The 20,441-nt window shown below is 37.6% G+C and overlaps 1 protein-coding gene across 1 annotated transcript in view; it reads left to right on the forward strand.

Annotated features, from left to right (window-relative positions):
- DOCK2 (dedicator of cytokinesis 2) overlaps nt 1–20,441 on the forward strand; it is a 163,414-nt gene that overhangs the window by 25,772 nt on the left and 117,201 nt on the right. Inside the window, exons 18-25 of the mRNA XM_054642643.2 lie at nt 2,018–2,201; nt 2,302–2,399; nt 3,376–3,465; nt 3,694–3,794; nt 6,223–6,357; nt 8,576–8,684; nt 14,992–15,062; nt 15,341–15,447. Of these exons, the coding sequence (XP_054498618.2) occupies nt 2,018–2,201; nt 2,302–2,399; nt 3,376–3,465; nt 3,694–3,794; nt 6,223–6,357; nt 8,576–8,684; nt 14,992–15,062; nt 15,341–15,447 (895 nt within the window). The remainder of the gene's footprint in view (nt 1–2,017; nt 2,202–2,301; nt 2,400–3,375; nt 3,466–3,693; nt 3,795–6,222; nt 6,358–8,575; nt 8,685–14,991; nt 15,063–15,340; nt 15,448–20,441) is intronic.

Below are 20,441 nucleotides of genomic sequence, written 5' to 3' on the forward strand. Positions count from 1 at the left end.
TTTCCATCTGAACAAAATGGTGTACCCTGTTCCATTGTCAGTAAATATTGCTCTCAATTTTAATGACAAAAAGATGTTATCCAAGCACAGTGAGAGGTGATTTCTTTTTACTGGTATTTGTGCTTTTGGCCTTCTGTAGCATAGAGAAAGTTGTGCTGCAGCTCTGTAGTTGGGTAGGTACCATTCCTCTTGCTGGACATAGGAAGTGCTTGATCCACTTGAAATCTTTATCTCATGAATAATCTGGGAATGCAGCCTTAGGAAAATGCTTGTTTTAAACTGCTGTGTAGTTCCTCAGGTACAATATTGAAAGTTTCAGCAATTTGGTTTTGGGTGTGAAGAAAATCTTTAGCTGGCCCTAGCTAGAAACAGCATCTTTAACTTTGTGAAGGAAACAGGGAACAGATGTTTTGACTTTTGTTTTATTTGCCCTCTTGGAAAATGGTGTCTAGCAGGAACTAAGAACCAGAAATCACTTCCAGTACAAAGGACACTTAAGATATTTCTCAGCACTCTTCTCAGTAAACAAGTTTGCTGTATCATTAATACCAAGTCAGATGCATGCAACTAAATCAAGTTGCTTAGGCAAGCCAAAGAGATTAATGGCAGCATATAGTTATTTATCTTCTCTTCATTGAAACTATCATTTAAAATATTGAGACTAGAAGGAAAATTGTGGACTGTGTGGTTAATGTTGGTTGTGAAATTCCACCTAATTCATTTCTGCATCAGCTCAGTAATTTTTTTGAAGTGACAGCATGGATGAGAAATGCTAAATGGAGTTGACCTACTTTATGGTTGTGAGAAACAGACAGATTTTCTGACATATGCTTGCCTATTCTAGTATTAAAAACAGTAATTGTCAGCTGTAAGTGTTTAAAGCAGTCATACACCTGGCCTTTCAGAATAAGTAATTTGAAAACTGCTAAGTTGAAACTGTCTTTAGGCATTGGATCTTTTTGAGAGACTTTTGGATCAAAACTTTGGATCAAAACTTCATCTTTTTCCCTTTGTCTGTCTGACTTGTCCCAAAAGAAGGAAGTCAAGAGTTTATTTTGCTTCCAGAAATTTGGGAAGTAATTATTTGGCAAGCCTGATACAATCACAGATGTTGCTCTGCTGTGTGTTTTGCTGTATAAAGGTTTTGCTTCTTGTCTGTCTAGGTCTTTTACAGTCAATTCTTAGCCTTCCCTCTTTGATACAAAGTAGAAACTGCACCTCTGCAGTCACTGAACCAGATAAAACTGCAAAACCTGAAAATGTCTTTCTAGATCATGGTTTTTGCAGCTCCTTGTTCATCCACATTTGTAGAATAAAGGTCTGCAATTGAGTCATATCTGTCACAGTGTTGTAGCTTTAAGTGACATCATCATCAGGGAAATTTTCTGGAGTTTTGTTCAAGAAACACTGTGTTCTTTAAACAGTGAGGGGCATAATTTCTATTGTCTTTGTCTAAAAGTTCTTTCCTGCCTGGGGAATCCTAAGATAAGACCCAGAAAATCTATGGGGTTGCTGCACAGATGTTGATGGAAGAGAGGAGGGAAAAATCTCTGTTGGCTTTCTGGTTTTGTACTGTTCATTCTACTGAAAAGCACACAATATTCTATGTCATTTAGTTACTGCAGCATACTCTCTGGTTTAAAATATAGTCTTAACATGCCCTGATCTTTTATGTTCAAGGTCCAGGTTTGAAGTTATAATGAGGATACCAAAATAATACTGCTATTCTTTCCTTACTCAGTCCTGCTTTCTGCTTTTAACTTGTGTGCAGACAATATAATCATGTTGTCTATATCCTGTGTACAGACTTCAAGGTGATGCTCAGTATTCTGCAGTGTTCTACACCCACTGACATTTCAATGAGAGATTGGCTCTTGCTTTTACTCTGCATGGGGTGTCACCCCTCAAAGTCCCTTCCTGCCCCTCAGTTTTATTTACTTCTCTAGTACAAAACTACAAAATATAATTTTAAATCCAGTGGTGTGAAATATGTAATGAATGGTGTGTTGTTTTTCAGGGGGACAGTAAAAAAATGGAGGATGCTGGTACCTATTTGGCATTGCCTTCTACACGTCTGCACACAGAAAACAAAGGAGCAACCTTGGTCAGGAGCTCAAGCATTGTTGGGGGGCTTTCAGTCAGCTCAAGAGATTCATTTTACATTTCAACTCTTGTTTGTTCCACAAAGTTAACTCAGAATGGTATGTACCTTCTAAACAGCTGGGAGTTTAGAAAGAAAACCTTTGCACAAATTGGTAAATCAGATGTTAAGTTTAATGTCTGTCCATTCATTTCCATTAGTGGGCTTGCTGGGTCTCCTGAAGTGGCGCATGAAGCCAGAGCTGCTCCAGGAGAACCTGGAAAAGCTGAAGATTGTGGATGGAGAGGAAGTAGTGAAGGTAAATCCTTAAATCCTTATTTTTATAATAGTTATTCTTCAGGCCCCTTCATGCATAATGCCTTTCTTAGCTTGCAAAGGACATGAGCAAAGCTCTTCTTTAGAGGGGGCAAGAAGGCCAACACCTGGGCAGGATCCTTCCCAGGGCTGGCCAGCTTTGCTCCTACTTTTTAATTTCAGATCTCTGCTATTGCCTATGGTTGGGCTGGGAGAATTCCAGGATTATTACTAGGAGATGAAGATAGTAATGATAAAATATTTTCCACAATCTAGTCATCCGTTTCCTTTTGTCTATCTGAAGTATCACAAACAATTCCTACTGTTTTCTCTGCAGTTCTTAATATTAATTTGCATGTAGTTATTAAATCCAAAAAGTGTTATGTACCCCACAGAACACTTTCTTAACTTAATGAGTATATCAATAAAAGTTGTTAGTATTTTGGAAAATAGCATATACTATTACCTTTGTGCCTTTAAGCATAAACATTAGATGTCTCTGGAGAGAAGGAATAAGAATTCAATAAACAAAAAGGAAGAAAGAGGAGTGGATTTTTTTAACAAAGCTTCATGTCCCAAGTCACTGAGATACTTTTCTTTGATTTAGTGCAGAATTTGAATCAGACCACAGAAGCAGGAAAAGTCTTTTTAATCAACATGTATATTGAAATTAGCAACCACTAATCTGTGTCACTAAGGAATGTAGTTTTAACAAGCTTTGCCATTTATATAATATTTTTATCTTTTCCATAAGCTTTGAGCTAAGAATGTATTATTGATTGCTTGTGTCTGAGGATGCAGGTTTTTAAAACTAAAGCAACTAGAGCCTAAACTCTTGGAAATGTTTTCTCAATTTAAGTGATGCTTCAGTAAAGGTAATAAAAGTCTAACTTGAGGGAAACCAGGTCTGGTATCAGAAAATTTTCCTGTGAGGTTTTCAAGTTGAATTGGTTATCAGTTTGTCTTTTCATGTTCTGTAGTTTCTCCAGGATACATTGGATGCCCTGTTTAACATCATGATGGAACATTCCCACAGTAATGAGTATGACATCCTTGTCTTTGATGCACTGGTAAGAATCAGCACCAACGAATTTATTTGTCAAAGTAAAGAACCTTAGAATTTTGAACTATCAAGTTTTGCAATTCAGAGAATTAAAGTCTCTACAGAACAGAGGAATATTACTCATTGACTGAAAATCAAATTTCTTTAAAAACTGAAATAGTAAATTACCAGAAATATTTTCAGAAAGTGAATATTTAAGTTTGCAGTGTGACTCAATGTGTCTCTGTCTGTTTAGATCTACATCATAGGGCTCATTGCAGACCGTAAGTTTCAGCACTTTAACACTGTTTTGGAAGCATATATCCAGCAGCACTTTAGTGCAACCTTGGCATACAAGTAAGTTTGTTTTCTCTTCTTTCTCCTTTTTCCTTTCTCCACCATCACCTAAAGAAATAAATCCTGCTTGTGCCTTTTCTGATGTAATTTATGGTGACTGTTGTTTGATGCTGCTCTTTGCTTATCTGCCTCTGAGACATATTTGATTATAAGTGGAATTAATGAACACATAGCAAATGATTTGGGGTTAAATGATGCTATGGCATTTGTTTTCTGTCACCTGGATTTTGCTGTGTCTGAGCATTTCACTTGTATCCTGTCAAATTTATCAAAAGGTGCTTTGCTGTGAAGCCTCTCCATTTGTATCCCTGCCCTTAAGTAGAAATGCCTCAGGTGAGGACTTGAGGCTCTCCTTAGCTCATTTACATAGGTTTCCATTTTTTTTTTTTCACATCAAGCAAACTCAAGGAAAAAGAATTGTTTGGGAGCTGTCAAGTCTTTGTATGCATTTTAGTCTGATGTTGTGTCAGGAGGGGTTCAGTGCAGTGAACTGGAATTTTGGTATTTGTTACATGTCCTGCTGTGAAATGGAGTTTTAGTATTTGTTACATGGTCACGCCAATGGATGAACTCGTTGTGGATTTTTTATTTATTTATTGGTTTTCAACTTTTGGAGCTTCTACACAACACCCAGATGGGAAGACATGGAAAAGAGTAAAAACTGTGCAGAAGTGTTATGCACCACATTTAATCCTGGATTCCTACTTTATTTAGAATAGGCTTTTGCAGATGATGGTAGGATAAAATGACTGAATTATGAAGGAAGGTTACATCTTCAGCTGGTGCAGATCTCTGGGATGTGCTCTAAGAGGATGGATGTGGGTTTTTAATCTACCTGATGTCTCGTTCTGGCAGCTTAATGGAGTGGCAGATTGAAGCAGAACTTTAATTTGGAATATGAATAGTACAGAGAAGACCTGAACTGGAGGTCTGGAATAGCTGGGGCTATCTTCTAGTGTCTGTGTTGAATTTCAGTTCTAACTCAACACTAAATGTCACAAAAATCATGCACTAGACTATGAGTTTCCTAAAGCTGAAAGGCAGCAGTGCAAAATCAGCCCTTTCTCACACCTCAGTAAAGCTGAAGTGGGTTCAGAAAGCTCAAGCACCAACTATGTGCCCTTCTTCAATCCTCTCTCACTCCATCAGTAACAAGCACATGTAATTTAGTGCTTTACAGTACTGTGAAAGAAGAAAAGGAAGGGTACAGAACCTCTCAGGACAGCCTTACTTGCATAAAATATTTCTAAGACTTACCTAGCTGGGAGCATCTGATGACTTAATCAATGTGGTCAGGGCAAAATAACAATTTTCATGATTGTTCCCCACACCACATGTTTTCTTGGCATTATTGATTCAATGCACATCATAGAGGATTTACTCTGGTTCCAGAATCATTTATGAAATAAACAAGTGTATGTGTGGCCTAACTCCTAACTAGGAGGGAAATGCTGTGTCCCAGACATATTACAGCCGTGTTATGATATGGTTGATTGGCCAAACTGCTACCTACATATTCAGTTCCTGTTGAGTCATCCTTTCTCCTGGATGTTAGAGAGCTCTGAGAGGGCTTAACATGAACTGCCCCTACACACAAGTTGGATCAATATTGTTCCAACTCAGAGAAGCTGTAAAAAGGAGCAAATGAAAACACACAATGGATGTCATGCCCAGGAGGCTGAGAGGCTGAAAGCATTTTGGTTCTGAAATGTGAGTTAGCCTGGGGATGTGTATTAGTTACACAGAGAGCTGGCTGTTGGCTTGGTTTGTTTAGGGCAGGGGACAGCAGGTCTCCATTTTTGTAGAGACATAGGAAAAAAACCCCAACCACTCTTATCTTAGTTCTTATGGCTGCATTAAGATCAAAATTGCATCATTAGTATTGCTTTAATCACTTAGAATGATTCTATAACTACAAATTAAGGGACTTAGTTTTAGATTGACTTCTGCTCTTTTGTAGCCAGCTGTGTCTTTAGCAAAAAGTTGCTTTTAGATAGAGAGTATGGAAGTGGTTAAATAAAATAAATAATTTAAGCAGATGTTGCTGTGTACTGCTTTATTGACATGTAATATTTACATGCTGTTAATTAGAGCATGCAGTGGTGTTTAATCACTGCTCAGTGGAGGTAGGCAGAAGGAATATTTTGTGATACCTTGTGCATGTGTATTACAAACCTCTTTAAAGGTGTTTCCAGGATTGTGTAAAGTCATGCTGCTCTTCTGGGATTTCAGATTTTTCTCTTGCTTGTGCAGCTAAGAATTTGTTCCTCCATTTATACTGACAGAATTTGTGCAACATAAATCCACAAATACACTCAGTCTGTTTTCCTGTATGTGCTTGACCAAGCACGAACATATATTTAGAGTTGCCAAAGAAGGTAATTAAAAAATAATAATGAAAATTTTTAAAAATGTTTTTAAACTTCAGGAAATTAATGAGTGTTCTGAAGACATACTTGGATACTTCCAGCCGAGGGGAGCAATGTGAACCTATCCTCAGAACTCTGAAAGCACTGGAATATGTTTTCAAGTTCATTGTTAGATCAAGGACATTATTTTCCCAGTAAGTACTCATATATTGCCATTTAATTAGCTGTCTAATATCAGATATAGGAGACCTGAAAAAAGTTGGTTCTAGAACAGAGCTGGTTTTTTTATTTTTACAAATAAAACTGGAAACTGCTTTAAAATATAAATAATGCTGATGTTTTGTAGAGGGAATATTCAAAAATCTGCTTTCTGATTCTCAGTGTAAGTTCCAGAGATGTATTTAGTAATAGCAGCAGGTTTCAAAAGGTGATTATTCTTTGTGTCAGGTGGCTTGGCCTAAGACCAGTGCATGGCCAAACACCTCAACAGATGGCTGGAGGCTGGAGACTTGTCCTTGAGAATACTGTGTTCAGCCCCTCAGACTGTGCACAGAGCAGTGTCATTGCAGCAGCCATGGTCACTCTGAATTCAGAGTTTTGGGCCTCCTCTTGAGGAGTTTACAGGGAGAACTCCATGGACTGGGTGTGTGTAGCTCAGGCAAACTGAGGTGTAGTGTTTACAAGTGGTGTTCAGGTTTAGGGGAAAGGTGGAGGGGAGAGTGGAGGAAATGAAAAGTGGAAGGAGAGAAATTGCACACTGCTAACTGCACTCTCCTCATATAACACAGACCCATTTCCTCAGTTGCTTTCTACTTCACCTTCCTTCATTTACCCTGATCTGGTTTGCCCCTCCAGCTTGTTTTGATTTCCCTTTGCTCTGTGGCTGAAGGAGGGCAGGGGCGGAGGTCAGACTCAGACTCAGACCTGCAGGGAGAGGGATTGGTTGGGTGTTGTGTTTGTGGCTGCCATTCACCAGAGCAGGAAGGTTCTGTTCCAGCTGTCTTCTGCTCAGTGGGTACTCTAATACAATTTTGCTCTGATATTCCACTGTCCATTAAAAAAAATAAATCCATGTCGATTTATAAGTTTTTTTTTAAATTAAGTTTACTCACTGGATTATGATGTTTTGGTTGAAGTACCAGATTCAGAGGGAATTTGCTGCTATGGATAGTACCTTAGAAATATTACTGTCTCAATGAACTTACTGCTTTCAGATGGATACAGGTCAACAAGGTGTAAAGCTGTATAAGGAAGGAGATGGTGCTCAGGAGAACAGAATACAACTTTATCTTATACTTTTGTCATGGGTGTCATGGCAGAAGGGTATATTAGAGTTTTGGGGAAGGAAGCATTGTGTAGAGGATTATGGAAAATTTCTTGTCTGGCTGAAGGTCAGAAAGCAGATGGGGTTTGTTTCAGTGAGAACTTTAGTCCTCATTTGAATCCCTCATGTTGTCTTGCAGCTTAAAGTCTTCATTGGACAATCTGTCATAAAGTAGGTTATTGCAATGTGTTGCACATTCAGGTGGTCAACTACACATTATCTACTCCTACTTAACTAGAGGTCTGAAACTCTAAATTCACTGGACAATTATTTTTATTGTAGGCAGTCTTGCATTTCAAATTGAAAAGAAAATCAAATGACACTGCAAGACATAACTTTAAAAAGAGATTTTTCTCTTCTGATGGAGCAGAAGAGGTAACACTCAGCTCACACTATTCTACTTCCATTTCAGAATTCTCTTGTCATCTTGTTTTTTTCTTAGCTTGTTTTTCTTTAACTCTTGACAGCTGTTTCACATAACTAATTTCACATGTCACCAGTGTTTTTACTTTTTATGTGGGCAGTGTTTAGTACTAAGTGCTAGTATGAACAATACAGGAGAGATAATCTGAGGGATTCAACTTTTAGAACAGGGAATGGAGAAATAATGGAGTGAGCTCAATTTAAATGCACTTTTAAACTTTTAAGTGTCAAGTAGAGACTTTTTTCAAAAAGCAGACTGGTTAATGGGGCCAGTAAAAATAGCTCTTGGAAAAAGTGGCAACAGCAACAGAAGATAGAAATTGTCATAATTTGTGAAAAATATCCTGGAGTAGCTCAGTTGTAGTGGGGAAAAAAACAAAACTTTTTTTTTTTGCATATAAGTTACTTTGAAAATAAAATGATTTATATAAGCTGCAATCTGGGAGGTGTCATGGTTTAGAGGCTTTTAAAACAATTGAAAGTGTTTATTGTAGTGTTCAAACTGAAGAATTCCCACATGATACAGTGAATAGCAGTTATAACCCATTGGGGAAATATCTATGTACATAAGATTGGATATGCTTCTGAAATATATATTTAATGTTAAAGCTGTTGCATTTGGGAGAATGAAACCTGAAAGGATAACCTAATGCATCTCTCAACAGATTATATGAAGGCAAAGAACAAACAGAATTTGAAGAATCAATGAGGAGACTCTTTGAATCCATCAACAACCTGATGAAAAGCCAGCATAAAACTGCCATTTTGTTGCAGGTTGGTGTGTTCTTGGAAACCAGTTGGATTTGGTTTTTTATATGGCTTCTGTACATGGGCTTTTTCTTTTTGTTCTTTTCAAATCAAGAAAAAGACACTCAGGAAATGTATCCAATATGTCTTTTTGTAATTTCCCTCTGTTGGAAGAGCAGGTTATCTGATAAATTGGAGCCTAGTTTGAAAAGGTCAGGACAAGATACATTTACAGAAATTCTGTGAATGTAGGCAAGGAAAGAACCAAGGCACAGATGTTGGAATATTTCAAGCAATCAAATGACATGAAGCCTCCTGGGACCTGAATGTTTAATTCTTGAGTTTCTCCAGATAATGCTAAACAGGGATTTCACCATCTTAGTTGGAAAAATAAATTTTATTGTCTCAATCTTTGGGAGTTACAGTGTTAAAAAAGAAATTTTTTTTTGCCATTCATGTTAATCAGTTATTCTAACACTTCAGAATCTAAGGTTTTAAAGAAAATGAGGGAAAAAATGAGTTATTAACATCACTAATATCAAATAATTTGCAGTTCTATATTAAGATGAAAAACTATCAAGATTTCCTGTAAAATGTAGAAGATTTATTAGACAGCTGCAATATTGATGCTTCATACATTCTTTATTAAAAACTCATTGTATGCATTTGGCTTGAATTTTCCTCTGGTTTTGTGGTTTGATTCCTTTTGATGACTTAGATTAGAAGTGGAAACCCATGAAAAACCTGTGTTGAATAAAAGCTCAGGTGGCTGATGATGAGAGGTGGTGAGATTTGTTCAGCTGACATTTTGCATGGAGTGTTTAATGTGCAACTGCAAAAGAGATGAAAAAGTAAATACCAAGTTAATTATATAATACCATGGTTACAGTAATATTCTAATGCATTTAAAAAATCAATCAGATTCTCTGTTACTTGATAATTCTGTAGAAGCTTTCCTGGGAATAGTTTATACATTTGAATACTGCATCAGAAACAGGAGAATCTTCTGAAGGAAAAAAAGCATCTTTAAAGCAATAATGAAAGAGTTTATATAATGGTTGCTCTTATGGTACTTGACCTAATAAAGAGCTCTTGGAGGATTTGGTGCTCTTTGGGGAGTGTGTCACATCCCTGCATTCTGCCCTGCCTGATCTCAGAGGGGCTGGGTGGGACTGTCCAGCTCCCTGGGTCTCCTCTGATGAGCAGGACACTTTCTTCTTGAGAGTGACAAGAAAGGCTCACAGAAAACTTCTTAACAATTTCTGGGTGTGCAAGGGGCAGTGGTGGCCCTGAAAGGCTGCTGGGAGTGTTTCAGAGCAGGTTGTAGTATCAGTGGCACCACAGCAGTGCATGGACTGAGGAGTGTGACTGTGCCTACCCTCATTTCCCTCTTCCCATGTTTAATCCCAGTGTTGTACCTGACTGGCAAACATTCATGGCACCTTGGTTGGTGTTCTCAGAAACACCAGAGCCTTAAAAACAGAGCTGAGCATCTCTGAGGAGGACTAAAGGAAAGAAATCTACACTCATTTTAAAGAGCACATCAGTGTGTCTCATAAACAGACTAGTTATTAAACAGTCATGCTTTGATCAATACCATACTGAAAATCAACATTTTTGATTTCTAATGAGTGCCATCAGTTGTGCAAAATGGGTCCTATTTATTCATAACCCTGAAGCACTGGTGGGTTTTTGGGTCTCTAAATCTTCATAAGGTACTGAAGTTTTTCTTTTTAGCAGGAACTTTTCATGGCAGATGTGAAATACTGGTTTATAGCATAACTTTGCTCTTTTTCCAAATACTAATGGTTCATACAGCTGTGTCTTTGAGAGAAGCCTACAAAGAGATTGCTTTACATACAGTAAATAAAAACTACTGTATCAATGTTACAAACCTCTGATAGGAGAGGCATGGAATGAGCAGTGTCCAGCTGCTCAGTAGCTGAGTGCTGGCTGCTGGAAATCAATTTAATGGGGTCAAAAAATATAAAATTAACACTCCTTCCCATTTGATCATGAACTCCATAGGCAGCCCCAGCTCTCACAGGGAGCAGTATTTCTGTGCCTGCTTGGAAGACACTTCAGTGCTGACACTTGAGACTCCTGCTCTGGTAGGTGGATGCAGGCCAGAAAATGGAGATAATTTCTGCTGAGAGGGAGGAGAAAGTAGTAGAAAGAAATCCATAAATCTGCCTCTGCCGAAATCCAACACTGATTTCCCTTGGGGAATGTGAGATGACAGTGATGGATGTTGTAGTAGTACAAATTAACTTTGCAGGGTAAGGGACAGGTGGTTATTCAGTGATTCTACAGACACACAGGACTCCATGGATGTTACAGTTTGTGTACCCAGAGAGGGAAGTTCTGAGAGTTTGTTGGAAAAATACAGAAACAATCAGGATATTAAAACTAGCTTAAATCTGTCACACTTGGAATTATCATTGATAAGTGGAACATAGATTGGTAGGATCAATTCAATTTGTTAAAGTAGATTATGGTCTCAAGATATCAGAGAAGAAAGTTTTAGGAGCCCGGAAGAAAGTTAAATTGGGTTTTTCAGGATATGGAAACTTGAACTAGCATGTAGAGGCTTTGAATATGAATTTTTAACTCTTATTTCATCCTTGTTTGTCCACATGCCTATTGGGTTTAACCGTAGGTGATTTAAAGAATTATTTTAAAACCTGAAGTTTCTTTGTCTCTACTATTTTTTTTGGTCAATTTGGAACTCAGTATTTTAGCCAGTAGTAATTTCCCAGTTGTTTTTACTGATAGAATCACATTCAGACTTGCGTGGAAAATTAATTCACTCAGGAAAGGATTTTTTATAAAATAATGTGTTATATGGAACAGCCTCATCTGTGCCAGAAGCACTTTATTGTTTCAATTTAACTTTATCTACTGAGTGATATCTTACTTCCTGATCTGTTAAATGCTGTATACGTTTACAAAAAGTTAAAAATCTCTTTTCAGTCCTTGTTCCAAAGCTGACTGAAGTGGATTAAGGCTTTGACTTAGTGTAGTGCCTGAGTTTTGGGAAGGGCAGATATCTGGTTCTGTTTTGAGTACTGTTTATATAAGCTTTGAACAGCTTAATTTATTGTTGGCAAAATGAATATGTACATATTAATCCACATTAGCCTTTTTTTAAAAAAACTTCTGGAGTTGGTCAAGTTATCTTTTTTGTTTAAAGATGCAGACAGAATGCTTCTCAGCTTCAGCACTGTATGAAGTAAATTAGGATTATCATTTCAATATTCCTACTGTGCTGATGTTTAAGAGCAGCCATCTGAGCTGCAGGGTGGCCTGGGTGCAGGTCCTGCCATGGTGCTGTGTGAGGCTGGCCCTTGGGGTGGAGGTTGGGGTGGTTTAATTTTGCCAGTACAAGAGTCAAGGTGCAGATGGATCCTTAAAAGGATTCCTCCTTTTAAGAGTTTTTTCCAGATTTTTCTTGTAATTATTTAGAACAAATTATTCATAATTAAACTGTCCTTACAGTGGTAGGGCTTTCTAGGCACTAGATATAAACCTTTCTTCAATTTCTTTTGGCAGGGATACTGTTATAGCTTGGTTGCATTTATCAGTTGCTCTTCTGTAGCCCTTACTGGTGACTTTTGTAGATTTTAGAGAGTTGGTTTTTTTTCATGAAGACTGTACTTCTTGGGGAGACAATCCTTGAAATCTGGAAACCTGGAAATCAGTCTCCAGAAACTGCAAAGAATTTGGTGAAGGAATAGGGGAGGTATCAGTACCTTCTATCCTTTGCCTGAGCACTCAGGGAAAAAAACCATCATTTTTAGAGGATGTGTTTTGTGCCTGTTTAAATCACTCTCTATCTCTGTGAATAAAACTGAATGAATGAATTTTAAATTTCAGACTATATGTTTTTTAGATTGTCCTACTGTTGAATTCTGATTTGTAATCTGTGAGTGTGCCCTTTCATTGACCAGCTTGTGCTCTCAACCTTAATTTACAAATCAAGCCCCTGCTCCTTTCCCAACTGTTCTGTTCCCCAGCTGACACTCCACGTTTGACCTACAGATGGTCCTGTCTGCTGCAAATGTCAGCTCTCCCCAGCTCGCTCCTAGGCACTGATTTGAGAAAACACAGCTCCCTGTGCTGTGCGTGCTTTCAGAAACCTTAGATGACATCTTCTCAAGGTCACTGAAACATAGAAAAAGAAATTGTCTGTGGCATTGAAAAATATGAAAAATAATGGAATATGAAGCTGCTGTCTTTCTCTCATTCTTCCCTACACAATTTTGACCCACCCTACTGCTGCAGCAGATCCTAAGGACTTTATGCAGCTCAGGACATTTTTCTTATGAGAATAAGCCTAGAAAGGTCCTGATAGTGATGCTTTGCTTGTGGTGCACAAAGAGGGATGGCACAGTAACTTCTTAAAGTTGCCTTGATAGCAAGTAAAATTAGATTAAGAAACAGAGCACCAGTGATTTCTTCGAATGTACTTTTTATCTCATGGGCACTGGAATTTCATGAATATGTATAATGTAATGCTGCAAAAAGAGGGCAGCTAAAAATAAGCTTGGTCAGGAGTAAAGGTTAAAATAAATTTAACTGTACATTGTATATGTAAGAAATAATTTTCTGCACTGCTGTGGGTTTATCTGTATCCTCCTTAAAAAACTAATCTCTTAAGGTTTGAAGAATGCAGAACATCTTGTACTGCTGACTAGGAGATTTTCATGACTTCATTAAGGGCAGTGCTCAATTGTGTCCATAGTGCATCATTTGAAGCAATTATTGCAAATGAAACTTAGGAGTCTAAAATAGTGCAGAGGATATACTCATTATTGTACTTCAGCTGGAACTGTGGATCTGCAGAGAGGTTGCATCTCTACCCTTCCCTCCTATGCAAGAACAGGGAATATGGGAAAGTCAGACAGCACAATAGTCCAGGTGTCAGTGAAGTACTGCTTGAAATATTTTGTAGCCACTGGTGGCTCTATCTTTTATCAAACAGCCTTTACAGTACCTGTGAACTGCTCTAAAATGAAATTCAGATGCTGCTGTGCAGTCTCTTCATGCAGTATCTGCTGCTTGAATTAAAGCTGGAGGCAGTTCCCAGCCCAACACAGGTGTTTGTTTGGGTGCTTTAAATAGCCCAGGGATTCCCCAAGATCAGTAGAAGGTAAAATCTCTTTGTTGAAGCTGCAACAGGTTTTAAACACTCCTTTGACCTTTCTAGGTCTGTGTATGAGTATGGGATGAGATCTGCAGGAGAATGACTATATCTGAAGCTCTCATAAACCAGCATTGAGTCTCTTTGAAGTACTGTATTCACTCGTGCTGCAGACTAAGCTCTCTTTTTCAATCAAGACATAAATTTTTTGGTTGTTTTCTTTTTTAATTGGCTACTGCAGTGGAAGCTCATACAAATAAAGTTATGGCTTTCTTCTGTCTAAAAGGTCTAAAAGAGAGCCAAAGAGCTGTGCTCTAATTGTCTTCATTCTAAGCCCCCTACTCTCAAGAAAGAGACTGAGTTTTTAACAGGGAACTTGCTGTGTACAGGTAAGAGAAATATTGAACCTAGGTAGGCTTCTATCAGATAGATCAGTACTAGAAGGCTTCACATCACTGTAATTTAGTTTTTAGCAAGATGTTAGTAGGAGTTTACACCCTAAAGCTGCACAGTGAAGTAAAGTACTGCAAGTTAGTTTTTATGCATATTAGCCATAAGTGTTAGTGGGGATTTTGAGCCTGAAATTGCTTGCTGAAGTTTTCTTGTCCATGTAAGAAGAGTAACTTGTCTCTTAGCCTTGTCAGGGTAGGGTTTGATTATCCCACAATGCTGTCAAAACAGGAACTGATAGGAGGATATAAACCCCCCCACAGCTTGGCTGCAGATGGTTGGGTAGGGACATGACCACCCCTTTTCACCTATTCTGGAAGGGTGGCATCGGGGTGGTGGGTGACTGCTACCCCAACTTCTGCCTCCTGCATGGCACATTTCTGGCATGGAATTGCTACAGCTTCTGCTGTGAGCAGTGCTTGGTTTACTTATTTGCATCATAGTGACACTTTTAGTGGTCTGCAAGGAGATAATCTACAAAGCCTGCACCCCCTCTGCTTGGGTTGGTCTAACTCTCACAAAGAGAGTCAGATCCACTTGGAACTATGGCAGTTAAGTTCCTCTGTATATCCTCAGCATATGCAGCTCTGTGGTGAAGTTTATTCAAGTGTGATGTAAAATTTCAGTCTGGGGAAAGAAGTCCAAGTTTATCAGTTTGTTTTGTGTCTCAGTGGTGTGCTCTGTGCTGTTCATGTGCAAGTATAAACACACAGGATTAACATGATCTGTCTGTCAACACAGGTTGCTGCCTTGAAGTACATCCCATCAGTTCTTCATGATGTTGAAATGGTTTTTGATGCCAAGTTACTGAGGTGAGTCACTCTTGAACATTTCCTAGATGTCAGTAATTAATTCTTGTAGATCAGTTTAGTTCCACAAAGCTACACCAGTTCCTACTGATCAAGACACTGGTGGGTCCCTGGATATGTTTGTTACTGGTCTCTTGTCAATATTCGTGAGATATAAATAAATATAAGTCTTAAAAAGTGATAAATGTTTAGAAATATGTGATCTTCTGCTCTTTCTGTCCTTATTAACACCTGATGAATTCATCTGTATGGTATTTATGGCATTTTTCCTTTTCATGCAGCCAACTACTATATGAATTTTACACTTGCATTCCACCAGTGAAACTACAGAAGCAGAAAGTGCAGTCCATGAAGGAAATCGTACGCAGCAACCTTTTTAAAAAACAAGGTAAATACAAAATGCCTCTGAGGCTTCAAATAAATGTGTGAAAATTTTCAGTGACCTACATGTTGTGCAATTCACATTTGAAATGGAGTGAAACAAATAGTGAAAGAGTGTGAATGCCAGGAGCCTGGGGTCTGGAGGGGATTCAGCTCTTTGCACAGGATGGCAAGAGCTGTGCAAAGTGTGACTGCTGGTCTAGAGCAAGGAACAGGTGGGGCTCAGAGGAACACTTTTGTGTGGTTTTCTTATGTTATAGTGGTTAGGTGGGTGAGCTATGTACCCTGTCAACTCATTTGAAGGTCTATAATGGAATAGGAACAGGAAGTGAAACCTGTGAACACAGATGTTCAATGAGGCCTCTGCCTGTGAAGAGGGCAAAACAATATCTGTGCTGTGGACACTGAGCTGCAATGCAGCATTTCCACTCACAGGAGTTACAATGCTTCTCAGCCTCTACCAGAACTTAGTGTCTTTCTCAGCTCTCAGGAGCGTTAATGATACTGAAATGCCCTTATCACCATTGTGCTCCGTTTTCCTTCATATTATCACAAGAAATGAATTTTTGCTGAAGAAATCCTATCAGAATAGCCAAGTTTTACATGATTAGTTTCAGCTCAGTGTCAAGTGTTCTGACTCCTCTCCTGTGGAGTGGATGGCTGCTCCTCTCTCTGCACCTTTTTGCTGTGTAGATAACCTTCAGAACCTGAAAGGCACACAGACTCCTCAGATGAGTTCCAATTTTTGACAGCTTAGAGATAATGATTCCAGGAACCTGACAGTACAATAGTGGGTTGCAAATAGTGCTGTGTTTGAGTAGATTGAGAGAGGATTGCTTTGCTCACCTCGTTCTGAGTTGCCAGGAGAGTGATGCAGTTCTAACTAGCCAGGACAGATAAAAATTACACTTTATTTTCAGACCTGTGTTGTATTCCATTGAGACTGAATTGTATATTGTAAGCTTTAACAATAACTCGCTGTGTCTGCTGTGTTTTAAGTCCATTGTAGATTTCCTGGGGAAAAAAGTCAAGAAAATAATGTAGGTGGTTTTAATGTTTAGATTAAATTAAGTAATATTTTAACCTATCTTTATGTTAATAGTTTCATGGTCAACAGCTGTGATTTTTTTAACTATGTGTAAATTCACACTTGCTTTGAATTGGTGAAACACAGGCAGCTGCATCTTAGGTATCTCCATACACTGATCCAAACTATTAAGAGCAGATTCTAATTAATTTTCAAACAGTTCTAGTCCTGCATTCCCAGTTTGCTCTGGTAGTTGACTGTATTTCTGTTTTACAAGCAGAAATCATTTACATCATTGCAGTATGAGGTGCCTTTACTGCTGCTGCTTCTAAAATCAGAAGTGCCAGACTCAGTTTTATCTGTGTTGCTTGTGGTGAGCAGAATTGAGACCAGAAGGAGAAATACCTTCTCACAAGAGTGAAAGACTCTTGGGTACAAATAAGGCATTCTCCTGAACTATTCATCTTGCTAGAGTTCAGTCAGCTACCCTGTGTTTAATACTGAGAAATTAGGTGTAAGCTATAAACTTTTTTTTTGTTCAATAGTTTTTTTGTTAAAGAAGCTCAGTTGTTACTGGTTTACAGATCAGGAGTGATGGTCAGGACAGCAGATCCCAGGCTTGTATAATAAGGAATAAACCCTAATAAATATTCAGAAGGAAAACATTTGAGCATACAACAACCATGTGCTTCACAGTTCTATTCACTAGTGTTCATCCTACAGCTCCTTTTTCTACCCCTCTGTGTGTTCCAGAAGAGAAAAGAGTGAGGTTTGCATTCCCAAGAATCTTTCATTATAGTCTGCTTAGTGTGGTGCTTGTTTCATGTGTTTAACAGGCCCTTCCTTTAGCTGAGGTCTGTTAATGCAAAATACTCTCTAAAGCTTTTACTACTGCAGATAAATAATAATAATAGATTGCTGGTTGCTTGTAAATGCAGCTTGTCTGATGTCTTGAAATAAATAGCTGGTCTGTCGTGGGATATGTCTACCTCAGGATGCATTGTGAATTCTAAAAAGAGGACACGGTTTTGTTTCTGTATTTTTTAGGTAATAATGAATAAGAAATTTTCCTAGGAGGATTTCTAATTCTGGGGACCTTTTATAAAACCAATAAATGGTGGGTTTTACATAATGCTGACCAGATAATTAATACATTTTAATTTTTCCCCGACAGGTAGTTAGTGGATTCATTTAGTCTTAAATTTGTAGATTAAAAAAATGTATTGCCCAAAAGCTCTCCACCATTTTTTGCTAACATCAGACACTTGACAGCAGAACCAAGCAGCTGAGAGCATGAAGGCAGCAAATCACACTGGATTGATTTGCCAGCCCTGCTGGTTCACCTATATCCTGCATATCTGGGTATTGTGATCCAAACTTGCATTAGTAATTGGCAGCTAAAGTGTATCCACAAAATAATATGTAAAAATTAACTGCTTGTTTATGTGCTTGTGGGGATCACATGTGCAAGGTCTACCTTAAAATGTTTATACTGTGATACTTAATATAGTAATACTTGGTATATAATTATATAATAATACTTAATTGTACTCCTTTTAGAGGAATCTGGATAAATTGATTGATTTTTTTATTCATGTATTAGATTAAAACAAGAGAAGTCCTTTGAAGAAGCATTTGCCCAAAATAGAGAAATCAAGTTGCTGTCATTTAAAATAAAACTAAAATATACCCTGTTTGTTTTAGCTTAATCATGACATATTGTTTTAGCAATATCATGACTTATGTTATTATAGTACTAACAAGAGAATATTTTTGCTAACTAGAAAATATTCATTTAAACATTTTGCACGTCAGTAGTTTGATGAAGTGACAGAATAAAACAGCTCCTTGCTGGTAATGTAGGATTTAGAATTGTCATTATTTCAGAATTTAAAATGCCTGAAACTAACAACTTTGCTTTTTTATTTTATTTTTTTCTTACTGAAGTGGCAGGCACACCTTTAGACCATCCTTGGTGCAACCTGGTCAGGGCCAAATAGACTCTTGCAAATATATTTTCCTTTTCCTAAGACCATTCCATGAAGCTGCCATTCCTCTAACACAGAATGGCCAGCTGACAATGCTCCTATTGCCTCAGGGATGTCACTCAAGTATCCTTTAGGGTATTTAATACTGGAGCTTCTCTGTTTAGTAATGATCTTTACACCTTTCCTTTCACCCAACTGCCCCTAAATTACTAACAGCAGAAAATAATCCTTTAAATAATTACAAGGGGTTTATTTAGTCTAAATGCTATTTTTGATTATTTGCATTTATGTTTTGTTTTCAACCTTAATATTGTAATTACCAGAGGGGTAATATAGTATATATAGGGCAATATAGTATATATACTATATGTTTATATATCTTTTCTCTTTCTCTTTCTCTCTCTACATATATGTATATATATGTTTATATATATCTCCTATATATAATATCATAGTCCACATCATGTTTAAGTGCAGGCACTGAAGAATGTGAAAAGGCCAATACACAATTAAGTATCTATATCATTATGTAATATAAAATTTAATATCATTACATTATTATTAGATCTATTATTGTATCATATATAATATTATAGTGGTATGGAAACATTTCTGCACTGTGCTGTTGTAATACTGCACACAGTAAATAGCAAACAAATCTCTTTTCATTTACATTGCTGTGGCTTAAAATAGAAGATTCTAAAGGTGCTTTTTTTGCTGTATATTAAATACAATTGATTTTCAAATTAATTGGGTAGAGAACCAAGTGTGTGTGAGGTGTAGACACCGCCTGATTCATTACTGCACTCAATGAGCTGGAAGGTCATTAACAAGAATGAAAGCACATGTAGGCTATCTCAGACTAGGATGCAGCATGATAATTAAGGTAAGATTGCCAACAGTATCATTAACTAAAGTTCACATTTATCTAGAACAGGTATTATTTTTTTCTGCCATGAATACTGAATATATTTAACTACACTGCTAATTACAGTGAAGTCTATTAATTTGGTATGTTTCAGATTATCCATTTTTTCCCCCAGACTTTAGTCTCTTTCCAGGTAGTTCATTGCAGTTGTTCAATTAATTTACATCCGTTCCCAGAGGTGTTATTTTTATAATTCAATTGGATTGCAATACTGACATTTCTATTCTTTGACCCATTGATATTCACAGCATTTTCTAAAGAAGCAGACTTGTGAAAACATGGGAAAGTGTTTTAGAAAAAAATTTTAAAAGTCAGTGAAATTTGCCTTTATTAAATAAGTCACACATGACCCTGAAGTTGGAAACCTTGAGGGTAAACTGAATTTATTGCTAGGTATTCCCAGGCATTCAAAATTTCCACTGTAGACCCATGGAGTGCTTTCATCAGATAGGAAATGGTCCCGTGCACCTCTGCTGTAATTGATCTTCAAAGGCCTTGCAGCACTAAAGCATTTTTAGAAGCCTTTAAATTACATTGCCATTTTTTGTAGAGGCATTGATTTCTTGTTCCCACTCTGCTACTATAACACAGCTTGGAGAGGTTATGGGGGTGCAGGTGTTTGAGGGGCTGAGTGCAGGATGATGGATGCTTTCCACTGCTTGGGCACTTTCACCGTGGCATTTAGGAATGTTCTAACAGGATGTGGGAGCAGACTTTTATACAGTTTTGCCTTTAGAAAATATCAAGTCGTTTTTGGTCAGAGGGCAAAAGATCTGCTTAATTTTTGACACTTTGCTTTTAGATTACTTGATATTTTGTTATTTTAAAATGTCAAAGTGACAGAAATGGTTGCCTTGTCTCATATAAATACCTCTAATGGGATTTTAGAGTCTCTTTTATGATGTAAGAAACTGTCTCCTGTCATATCTGTCAGTCTGTTTAGTAGGATGTAATGGATTATTCTCTCCCTGTTGTGAAGAGAATTTGTTAGAGTCGTTTAATTTCTATGTAAAACTACTTTTCCGGAGTTACTGTTTCATTTGTTTATTTTTAGGAAA

Source organism: Agelaius phoeniceus, chromosome 15, assembly GCF_051311805.1.
Source record: "Agelaius phoeniceus isolate bAgePho1 chromosome 15, bAgePho1.hap1, whole genome shotgun sequence".
Taxonomy (NCBI): domain Eukaryota; kingdom Metazoa; phylum Chordata; class Aves; order Passeriformes; family Icteridae; genus Agelaius; species Agelaius phoeniceus.